At 32.5% G+C, this 12,326-nt stretch overlaps 1 protein-coding gene across 1 annotated transcript in view; it reads right to left on the bottom strand.

The window, feature by feature from the left end:
- Positions 1–1,722: 1,722 nt before the first annotated feature.
- The window catches only part of LOC110099315 (vacuolar protein sorting-associated protein 29), a 19,034-nt gene continuing 8,430 nt past the window's right edge, over positions 1,723–12,326 (bottom strand). Inside the window, exon 3 of the mRNA XM_028695426.1 lies at positions 1,723–2,065. Within this exon, the coding sequence (XP_028551259.1) occupies positions 1,763–2,065 (303 nt within the window). The 3' untranslated portion in view covers positions 1,723–1,762. The remainder of the gene's footprint in view (positions 2,066–12,326) is intronic.

The following is a 12,326-nucleotide window of genomic DNA, read 5'->3' as shown; positions in this document are numbered from 1 at the left end:
AGCTTCGGCATCCAACTAAAAGGTTCAGGGTTCGAGTCTATATGTATGCGTTGTGTGTATGAGTTTGTCTTAAATACTCCAAAAAAAAAAGTCGTATAAAACACCGACGATCGTTATGTGATGATATTGGTTGCTTTATTTTTCAAATAATAGTAATCATATTTTTTTTGGATTACTGCTTTCTAATAATTACTTTTTAAAAAAAAATTATGATAGAAAATTACTTTTTACCATCAATATCCATTTTTTAAAAATGCATCCCATAACAATATGTTTGAATTTATGAAGCCCATCATAATTTATTGACTGTGAGCTTAAACTTCTAATTAAGAGATTTATATTCTTATCTTAGATAATATGTATTATGAAAATTTTCATTTTAAGCTACTGCTTCATTTAGGACGGCTTTCTTATTATTGTTTAAAGCAAGTTTTTCGTACAAAAATTTTTTGAACTAAAAATTTTTGTACTGAAAAACTACGTTATAAAGGAGTAAAAAGTTATTCCAAATGAAGCTTTAAACTTTAATTCAAACAGCTTTCTTACTATTTAAAACAACTTTCTAATACAAAATTAAAATTTTTATACTAAAAACCTAATTTTCTAAGAAGCAGTAAAAAAATCATCCCAAATGAAACCTTAATTTTCATTTCAAGCATTAAATATGCATAAGTGTTTCAAAATGCTTAGATCCAAGTCAGGCCAAGGGCTAGCACTGTTTAATAATGATTATTCACAAAATCTTGCAACTTGCATGCATACCATATGATAAGAAATCATATAATTTCTCAATGTTTTGGATCAGCTAATTAGGGCATTTTGCAATTTGCCGTTTTCAAGTTGAGGTTCTATTTGAAACCACTGTGAAGAAAATTATCAAATTGTTGTGGAAATAAAAAGTTGTGAGTACCATAAACTTTTCACTTTTCAAAAACTAAGATAACAATTTTTAGGTACCACAATCTAATAAATTTATTGTAAAAAATTAGCTTCGGTCACAATAACATTTGAAAAACAGTAAAAATAAAAATTTATAACCAAAAATTGCTGCAGCAGCTAACCTAAAACCAAGCTGCAAAAAAAGCTACCCAAACCGAGTAATTATTATGTCCGAACACCAAACAGGTCTCCAAACTGAGTAATTATTGTGTCCGGACACCAAACGCGTCGAGAGACCAATAACAAAGCGCCACATCACCTAGAGCTCGGTACCGAGCACTTGGAATTGCTCGGTATATGTCCGGATTTCCAATTTTTTGTCCGGACGTAATAACTTTTCACCCAAACCAGCATGGTAGCTGAATACAATTGCAATTACAAAGTATTTAACTATTTATCAGTGGCATACTAATTTTTTCTGCAAAATTTCAACACCAATCTAACAATCACCAAGACCGGTAAATTATTTTGTGCAAATATCGGACCGTTCGGAGGCGAATCAAAACACGTCATGTCACCCGATACACAGCGTTATATAGCCGCGATACACAACAAACAGGTGGCCACCGAACAATCCAATGCCCGCACAAAATAATTCCCCCCCCCCCCAAGACCTAAATTTCTGTGCCAGGGAAAAGAAAGGTTTGAATGTTTACAAGCATTAAATGCACAACATTGATTGATAATGAAGTCATGATGATAAACCATTTTAGTAACAAATGAAGAAGCCTCTCATAGCTCATCTAGAGCACAGAAAACATTGCTCTTGAAGTACTGTTTTCCATGTCATCCAATAGATCATAACTGACTAAAAAACAGAAATTCAGGGAGCAGATTGGGTGGGGGCAGTTTTCTTGAAGTCGATCTTGTCGACCTTCACCTCTCCGTCGATTAGCTCATAAACATAGACCACGACGCGAAGTCCATCGATATCCATAAGCACAAAACTTGGGTTAACATCATAAGTGATGCTGCTATATGCACCAGTTGCAGAACCAGGGTTGATGACAACACCCCCCTCATGTTTATAGGCCTTGAATTGGTGTGTGTGGCCTGTGACAAGGATGTCTACATCTAATTGCCTTTGAAGCATTGCCAAGGAATCCAAATCACCCCATGGAACAACCTGCATTCGTTGTATTGAGTTCATGGAAAGAATATTGTTGTTAGGGTAAATCGTGAAAAGTAGCAACAAATGTTATAAATTTACAAATGATGTACTAAGAACCCATTTGATTGCTTGAAGTTAGAAATCATGTTATGAAAAATTATAAGAAATTTGTTAAATTATAAGGTTAAAAATCAAAATAAATTTTATGCTCCAACAACCCTCTCAAAGCCGATTAATTATTCTGAGAGGACGCCGAACGCCGTCCGGAGAACAATCAGAATGCGCCACGTCATCCCTTCGCTGTGTACCACGGCTCGGTACCGCTGACATGGCTGCACCTAATTCGCCTCCGGACGTAGAGCTGCGCCCGGCCTCCGCACAAAATAATTTCTCCTTAAACCCCTTCAAATGAAGTGATTTTGTTCACAGAAAAAAAAGAGTCAAAATGATAATTTTCTAAACCATATTTTCAATCTACAATCGACCAAATGAGCCTCAAGTTTAGTCGAGCATTGTTGGAAATTACATACGAACGGAAATTCTAGCAAAAGATGGTATAATAACACACGTAACCCAATTTCAGGTAAAACTGCAGGTAATCATTTAACAGTCGGGATCAGTAAAATCATCGTCGTTATCTTCCTCATAATCCTTCTTCGTTATTAGTTCTGTCGGGAGCTATTTATAACTTAGCTGCAACACAAAACTATGGGGAATTTATATGCAGTTGATATTTCATAAGACATTTAGAACTCCATCATATTCGTCCATTATTCATGGATATCTAACCTTTTTCATATAATTTCAGACGGGGGAAATGTAAACTAGAATGGTTATAATTAACCATGTATCAATAAGTTCACTGCATAAATAATCCAGCTCAATTGAAGATATTTTTATAAATAACTATATTGGCGCCTAGCCTGAGATGATTACATACACTCCATCCATATGATGCATGTATATATGCTGTTATCTGCAATCGTATAAACGATTGGGTAGGTTTATGTGGATAAGAGCAAGTTAGCTGCCAAAAAGAGACAAACTACTTGATTGGTAGAATGGATACTTTCCATTGGTGGTCAATGAAGGTCCTACCAATTGGCTGCAAGTGGGCTAGCCATTTGGTCGTTATCTACCTCAGTAATTAAGAGAGAGAAAAATGGATAAATGAGGGAAATTGAGAGAGAGGGTGGGAGAAAGGAAGAGAAATTAAGGATGTTAGAAGCTAAGCTCATCATGGTGGGTGATTCTTAGCTTATCACATACATTGTATAGTTATCATGTGTTATATAGTCGTTTTCTTTCTATTATGAGCACGAAATACACTTTTGAATCCGAGCTTAACTACTACGAATTCATGACTAGTGATGTGATGATTGTAATGATTAAGCATGTTTATCATGGGATATGACTATTTGCAATATGAAGAAATGAACCACGATATAGGAAAGATATAAAAAAATTGAAAATGCTTGCTTTGGAAGATGTGATGTGATGATTCCTGGTTAGCTTGGTATTATGAACTTTGATTAGAATTCAAGTTGGACTTGATGGTCCCCACATGAGCCTTAGGTGACAACCTCCTACCAAACTCGGTGGCAGATACCATAAGCATAATGGATTGTTTATTGGTAAGGTGAAAGCCAAGGTGACGACTTCCTGCCCAAACTCAATTGCCAATGTCGTAACCACCCTTATGACTGGAGTAGTGGTATGGTGAACTCTTAGATTTCATTTGGGACGACTTTCTTACTGCTTCTTAAAGGCAACTTTTTAGTACAAAAATTAAATTTTTTTAACTAAAAATTTATTTTAAGAAGCAGTAAAAAAGCCGTCCCAAATGAAGCCTTAGTTGGAGTGGTTCCAATTGATGAGTACCTAAGTTAACCAAGGTGATGACTGCCCATGTGAATTTTAGATGATGACTCTCATTCGGCATCAGACATAACAAAGTGCCATGTAATGATATGAATAACACAATGAAAAAACAAATAAGGAAATATTGAATGATTAAATGAAGTGCTGCAACTTGTATGGCACGCCATGTTGCACTCTACCAATAATTCTATGTATTACTTGCTCATATCATGATCCATATGCTTTAGCATGTCCACTTCATATGTGGAAATTATAATCCTCTGAAAATATGGAAGAATTGCAAGTTAAATTTGTTCAAAATTGAGTCAAGATCAGCTATCTTGGTTTATAACTTACTGCCAACTCACATCAAAGCCAAAAATCAAGCCAAGGAAATCTCACCAAAAAATCAACAAATTGTTATCATTACCATCACATCTCAATGTTTGTAAAAGGAACAAATCAGAGTGTTGTAGGTAGATACAGCTCGGTTGAAGAAGAAATATGAGACTTGATATCTTCTTTAGTTCCTTGGAGTGCTCGTGTAGTGGAGGTATTTTTTGAGTATGGTTCTTTGAGGGGCGACAGCAGCAGTGCACTTCGTGGAGGCAGGCAACATAATGCAAAATACGAGGTCTTGGTTGGAGATAGCGATGGTTCATATTTCTTATTCTAGTCAAATTTATAAACCTTCTCAACCTTTTGGTATGATCCAGAGTAATTGTAGATCATCTACAGTCAAAAACATCACTAGAGCTAGATGGTTCATTTCATTCATTAATAAACAAGCCCATCTAATTTGAATCTTCTTAATGGAAAAAAAAAAAAAAAAAAGACCAAACTTTTAAACATTTCAACGACATGATCTACACCAATTACAGTCCAAAATCCAAGCCCTAAAAATCCACAATGCTAAAGAATAGTTCAAATCAGTCTTAGCAAATTATCTCCTACGTCAAGAGATTATCCACTAAAAATCTCGTGTCAACACCTCTTAAATTCCTAAATATCTTTTAAGAGAATCTATCCTAACAGATTCAATTTTGATTAATAAAATTCCCTCAAGGCTACTTAAATTTCAAATCCATCTCTTCTTATGTTCCTCCAAAAATATTTAAATGTTCCATTTTTATTCAAATTCATTTTCAAAATCAATGTAAATCAGACACCAAATTTATAAAGGGTATATTCATTAGATACTTTCCAAATAAAAAAAGGGAATAAACGTTATTCCCTGATTACCGAAAAATTTTATGATTCCATTGATGTGACCTTTTTTAAACACTAATCTTATTACTTCAAACCCGAAATTTAGGGGGTGGAAACTCGAGAACAATAATTTTAAGTTTGGAACTTATTTGATCATTCACTATCATCTCTCATCAAACCTATGAATAATAAACATTTCTCATTGCCACTCATTTAACTTACAAATCCTTACCAAAACGGTAAACCCTCTTATCACCTTATCAGCATGTACAACCTATCAAAGCCTCGCCAAAACTACAAACTCCATCATCACCTTGTCAATGCCCCCAATTTATGGAGAATAAGCTTTGTATCTATACTAGGAGGAAAAAGAAATACCAAGGGGAGCAATCAACATATCTCCAACACACCAAAAAACTCAAACCTGATTCAATGACCAATAAAGTACAAACTAGTGAGAATAAATTCATACAATAACAACAATAGCATCAAGCCTTTATCCCACTACGAGAGATACTGATAATAATATCCATTCTCCATTTACCTTAAGGAAGTGGGTAAGGTCATACACCAAATATTCCATCTATGATTTTGATAGTCATAATGGGCTTTCACCCAAATTTCATGTTCTGACACTCTTTCTTCAAAATACATATTCCAATAATGTTCATGAAACTCTCAAAATCCTGAGTTAAAGAAAATAGTAATGGAAGAAACTTGAGCCCTTAGAAAATAAAGAGTGAGAGTTTTCTAAACTTCAACAAAAAAATGATTGAATGTAAAATGGATCTTTACAGTCCAATATAAAACAGATGAGAATGTGGATAAATTTAAAGTCAAATTTAATGCAAAAAATTATACCCAATAAAATGATATTGACTAACAAGAAACTTTCCATCTTATTGTCAAACTCAACACAATATCTATTTTTGCAATCTCCTGAATCAAATTTAGATTGGCCTCAACATAAACTTGATACTAAAAATTCTTTTCTTAATGGGAACCTCTATAGAGAAGCATACATGGAGATCCTACATGGATTGAGAAATCAAAGAAACACAAATAAGGTTATATAGACAAAAAAAAATAAAGAACAATATAGCCTCAAACAATCTCCTTGTTGCTAGTTTGGAAGATATTTCAAATATGTTGGTAAGTTTGGGTTCACTCAATTTTAAGTTGATCACACTCTTTTATCAAACATTCACCTAAAAGAAAAAGGAAGATTCTGATTGCGTACCTAGACGATCTTATATTGATAGGCGACTTTAAGGAAGAGCTAACTAAATTAAAGGGGGTTTTGGCAAAAGACTTGCAATTAAAACTTCAAAATTTTAAAATAATATAAGTGATATGATCAAAATAAGGTATTGTTATTTTGCAAATGAAGTATATTCTTAATCTACTTCAAGAAATTGAAATGCTTTGATGGAAACCCATGAAAACTCTAATGAACCCAAAAACAAAAATTGAAATCACCTCTTTCACTAGTCATATTGGGTTTTATGTTAGTGTTGGAAGGTAATACATGAATAAACCAATTGAAGAAAACATGAAAGTTGTTGACCGCATTCAAATGTGCCTCAAAATGACACCACTAAAAAGTATACAACAAAGAAATTAAATTTTTTGCAAATGTTGATTGGACTAGAGAAACATCATACCAAAGATCCACCTATGATTATTATACTTATGGGAAAATCTGATTATATGGAGAAATAAGAAATAATCTATGATCTCAATAAGTAATGTTGAAGCTAAATATAGGATAGCGATGAAGAAGAAATAATCTATGAGCTTGAGAAATTGTTGAAGCAAAATATAGGGAAGAAGCACTTGGTATTTGCAAAGGAACGTATCTCAAAAGATTGTTATAAAAACTAAACCATCGAGTGAAAAAAATTACTAAAAGTGTATTGTGGCAACAAGATTGCAATACAAATTACAAAAATCCTATCCACCATGACATAACAACGCACATTGAGATAGACTGGCATTTCATCTAAGAAAAAAATAAAAAATAGACTAGCCAAACTAAATTATGTTCCAAAGTCTCGAACTGTAGATATCCTGAACAAGGATTTACTCATAATGAGTTTTGATAAGCTAATCAACAAGATAGGCACGATGATGAACATATATAACCCAATTTGTTCATGAGTGCTGAAATAAACTAGCATCCGTGGGACTGTGACTAGCACTTTTCCATCAACAACAACTAAGAAATTCATTGATACTATCTTCTCATTTACAACAATCTAGCAATTCGTGGATAATAGCTTTCCAACGGTAGCAATCAAATAAATTTGTAGACAACAATCCGTTTCTATTGTGTAGTTAATTATGAATTCCATAATTAAAGACTAATTTTTAAATTTATCTCTCTCCTTGATATCCATTAAGAAATTGTGTTAATGCTAGGGTGTCCCCTGGAAGCGACGCGCTGTATAGCCTGAATACAATGACAAGTGTGCAAGGGCCGCTGCACTGGCGCCCGGGTGCAGTGTTAAATAGGCAAGTGTTCCCACATCAAGGACGGATGTGGGCAAAGAAGCTAGTCCATGAAACTAAAATTAGGATAGGAACTTGGAATATAGATTCCCTTACAAGAAAAATTAATGAATTAATAGATATTATGAATTCATAGAAATTAAATATCTTGTACATTCAGTAAACTAAATGGGTTGGGAGAGAAGGCTAAGGAAATTGATAGTTAGGATTTTAAACTTTGGTATTTCGGTCGTAGAAGTCTATAAGAAATGGTTTAGGTGTTATTATAGATAAGTGTCTTAAAGGATAATGTTATTAAAAATTAATAGGATTGGAGATATAATATAGCTTTAAATATTGTTGTTGATGATAAGATTGTTAATATTATAAGTGTTTATGCTCCTCAAGTAGTTTGGATATGAGTTCTAAATTAAGTTTTTGAATGACTTAGAGAATTAATACAAAAAAATACATCTTGAAGAAAGAGTTTTTATTGGAGGAGATTTAAATGAACATTGTTGGTAGAGATGAGATGATTTTAAAAGCATTCATGGTGGCCATGGATTTGGAACGACGAATGAAGGTTGCAAGACCATATTGGATTTTTGTTTAGCTTATTATTTTTCAATTGCTAATTATCTTAATTTAAGATAAGGAATGAGCGTCTCATCACTTATAAAAATGGATATAATACAAACCCAGATTGACTATTTTCTTATTAGAAAATTTAATTTCGTTTTAGATTACAAAGATTGTAAAGTTATTCCGAGTGAAAATTTATGTACTCAACATCGTTTATTAGTTTTAGACTTTAAGATAAAGAGCATAAAATAAAAATAAAGTAAAACGATTTCTAGGATTAGATGGGGGCATTAAAGAATATTAACAAAAATATTTTTGAGAATAAGATTTTAGATCTTAAGATTTTATCTGTGCATGAGGATTGCTAATGTTATGTGAGAAAAAGTGACTAGTGATATTAAGAATATTGCAAAGATGATCCTTAGAGTATCAAAGGGAAAAGCTCCTAATAGTAAAAAATAGTTTGTGTGTGGGAACTAAATGTGCAAGAAAAGATTAAAAATAAAAGTTTGTATAAAATTGTTATAGTTTAATAAATTCTGATATTAGAAATATATAAAGTGGCTCAATGGATGCTAGAAAAGCAATATGTAATGCAAATACATTGCTTTTAGTGATTTATATAATAGTAATTAGTACTAAAGAGGGAGAAAGATATATGGTATAAAGTTAAGCCAAACAAAGAGATATAGAGTAGTAAGATATTAGTTCAAGTGAAGTGTATAAGGATGAAGATCAAAAAATATTTTTTCTTAAAGATGATATTCAACAAAGAGTGGATGAATATTTGCTAAACTTTTTAATGAAGATTGTGAAAATAAGATTGACTTATAATGACCTAAGACGCTAAATGAAAATAAAAGATTTCTGTTTTATCGGCGTATTAGTTAAAACTGAAGTTAAGAGGTTTAAAAGAAAATGAAGGGTGGAAAAGTGTTGGACCTGATGATATTTCAATAGAGGTGTGGAAATGCTTAGAGATGAAGAATTTCATGGCTTACTAAACTTTTATAATTACTATTTTGAAGACAATAAGAAGTCAAATGAATTGGAGAATGAGTGTTTAATTACTATTTTTAAGAATAAAGTGATGCACAAGATTGTGCGAATTTATAGAGGTATTAAGTATTATGTGTCATACTTTAAAACTATGGGAGCGAAGTTATGGAGCAAGGTTGCGGCGTGATACTATATGTTTCTCAAAATCAATTTGGATTCATGCCGGTAGGTATCGACTATGGAAGAACCTACATTATTTTAAGAGGTTTGATGGAGAATATAGAGAAAATAAGGAGATGTCAACATATGTATATTTTTATTGATTATGAAAAAGCATATGAATAAGTTCAAGAGAAAGTGCTGATGGAGATTCTTTATAATAAGAAAGAGTCATAATGTGTAGTATAAATCATAAAGATATGTATGCAGACTATTACTTGTGTTCAAAACATAAGGTGGATTGACCAAGTATTTCCCTATTTCTTGGTTGGGTTATATCAAGGATCAGCCTTAACCCCATATCTTTTTTGCTTTAGTCATGGATGTTTCTCATATGACATTTGGCAAGAGGATGTACCTTGGTTATGCTTTTTGCTGATGATTTTTCTTCTTGTTGATAAGACTAGAGAGGGAGTTGAAGGTAAAGTTGAATTAATGGAGGATCTTAGAGATCTAAGGTTTTCGCCTTCTGAGTAGAATCTAAAAAATGGTGAATTAAAATATGTGTAGTTAATTTTGTGATAGTAATAGACAACTAGTGAGTGTGGATTGTGATGGGTGTCTTTGGAGTGATACAAGTACATTAATAAGATGTAGCACCGTAATTTAATATATCTTGGATTCTTAGTTGTACAGAGTGATTTTTTGAAATAGATGATAATTAAATCGGAGCAGTATATTTAATTGGATGGCGAATGTGGAGGAATGCATCTGATCTTTGTGATGTATGATAGAAAGGATACCCCTCAAAACTTACATGAAAAAATTCTATAGATTGATGAGTAGGGCCTGCAATTTTATAGTGCCAGAATGTTTGGCACAGATTAAAATAGAAGCATAATACTAAGTTAAGTGTGGCAGAGATGAGGTATGCTCTAGGTTGAGATGAGGTGGCTTTACTCCTTTAGATAGTATTGAAGGATACAAGAATGAAGCATATTTACGTGTGAAACTTTTGAGTAGTCTACAGTAGAAGAGAAAAATAGATAGTCGCCTTTTAGATGTTTGGTTCAACATAATTAGTACTCGGGTCCTTCCGTGACCAGATTAGGAGATTGATAGAAGGTAATTAGATTTGACTGTTATTTAAATTAAAGCGTAGGTAGTATATATTCGCTTAAATTAGACATTTGTAATTAGTGAATAAATATAGGTCAGATGGACCTTTCGTTTATAGATGTTTATACACTGAGAACTAATGCTTAATATTGACACAAATGGAGAAAAAGGATTTCATTGAAGTAAGCTAACCCCACAGTTGTAAATTGTAGTGGAGACTTGATTGTTAAGTTTTTTCCCTCTTTCATTAGATAATCATTTAGTTTTTTAATCATCTAATTTTTATGTTTGAGTACACTAAGTGTAATATAAATTTATATTTCTACCTCAGCTCAAGTTACTCATTTCTAATTGCCTAGATTATTTTCTTGCAATCTTATATTGTGACATATATGTTGTGCAGTAATAGTTAGAGGCAAATATTAAGTTCTCTTAATGGAAAAACAAAGGTAATGAATTTTAATATAATCATAAATTAACTTTAAGACTTTATATTTTATAAAATGATGCCTAGGCATGTCTTCCCCTCACTTTTAGACTTCATGCTGAAACTCTTCTTCCATATACTAACACCTTTTAAAAAAGGAAGTAACTAGCTTATGCAAACTTTTTTCATAACAAAATGTGCTTGAGTATAAAACCACATATAAAATGATACACAACCTAAATATTAATCTATAAGTTATAAAATTAATATTTACTAATAAACGCTAGATTACTGTGCTGAAGTTGTCCCAGTTATGTTTAGCATTTAAAATTTTAAGTGCTTATAATAATTCAAGTCATTGCGGGGGTATTTTGTTATTTGTCAATTCGACATTTATGTCATCTAACCTTTTTTCAGTTTTGAGGTATATAGAACATGGGAAACACTCCTTCAAAGAAACGAAGGTTGAATGACACCAATTTAGCCCACCTAGTCAGAGGACAACAAAGAGATGTGTGGTTACAGTCCACCAAGATCTGCTCTAAATTTGCAGGGAATTAACATGTTATAATATGTTTACAAATATAATATATTGGCATATAAAACAGCGAATTAATTCAAAACCATATATTTTACTAAAATGAAGAACAACAGAAGAAATAGCTGAAAATGGTGAAAAACCTGATGGCCATGACAATAGCCGAGCTTGAAACTGACCCCAATTGTAAGAGTCTTTGTAAGTCTTTGGCTGAGTAACGAGTATCCTCATTCATATTCATCCAGTGAAACATGCATGAATCTTATTCAGAAGGTCTTTTCAAGTAGTCAGGATCTATCTGTTGAAGATAAAACAATTAAGACGCCAGATAGGGTTGACTCAGAATAAGAATGAGTTGTACAATGTGTCGTATGTTACTTTCCCCTCTAGTTGAAATTAGACTGAGGTTTTTTATGAAATATAAACTTCTTGTTAACAGTATTGCCATAATATGAAATCCACTATGACTGTTATTAATTAGGAAGAAGTGTAAGAGCTGAAAATCAATTTATATCGTTCAAGGCATTGGGCCCAAGTGCAATAAAGCTTGATATATTTGAGCTAAACATGGCTGTGGTCGGCTTGTGTGAAGAAGTATTAAAAGAGGCGGTCTGTCATTAATTGACCCTTATAGTGCCACACATTGCAACAAATGCCCCATAAAAAAAATTATGATAAGTAATAAAAAAAAATATTTTTGATAACTTGCAAACATAAAACTTATATCAGAATGTAAAAGATTCCATATTATTTTTCATTTACTCCCATAAGCCTTCTTCAAGTATTGGTCGTCATAGTGATTATTATGATAACAGAATTTAACAGTTGTGTGCAACATTATATATATCATAGTTTGCTAAGCAATTTCTTCTTGGATTAGATTTTCGAATTTT

Source organism: Dendrobium catenatum, unplaced genomic scaffold (genome assembly GCF_001605985.2).
Source record: "Dendrobium catenatum unplaced genomic scaffold, ASM160598v2 fragScaff_scaffold_635, whole genome shotgun sequence".
In the NCBI taxonomy this organism is placed as follows: domain Eukaryota; kingdom Viridiplantae; phylum Streptophyta; class Magnoliopsida; order Asparagales; family Orchidaceae; genus Dendrobium; species Dendrobium catenatum.
Note: the sequence above shows the minus strand (reverse complement) of the source record. Positions and strands in the feature narration are given on the sequence as shown.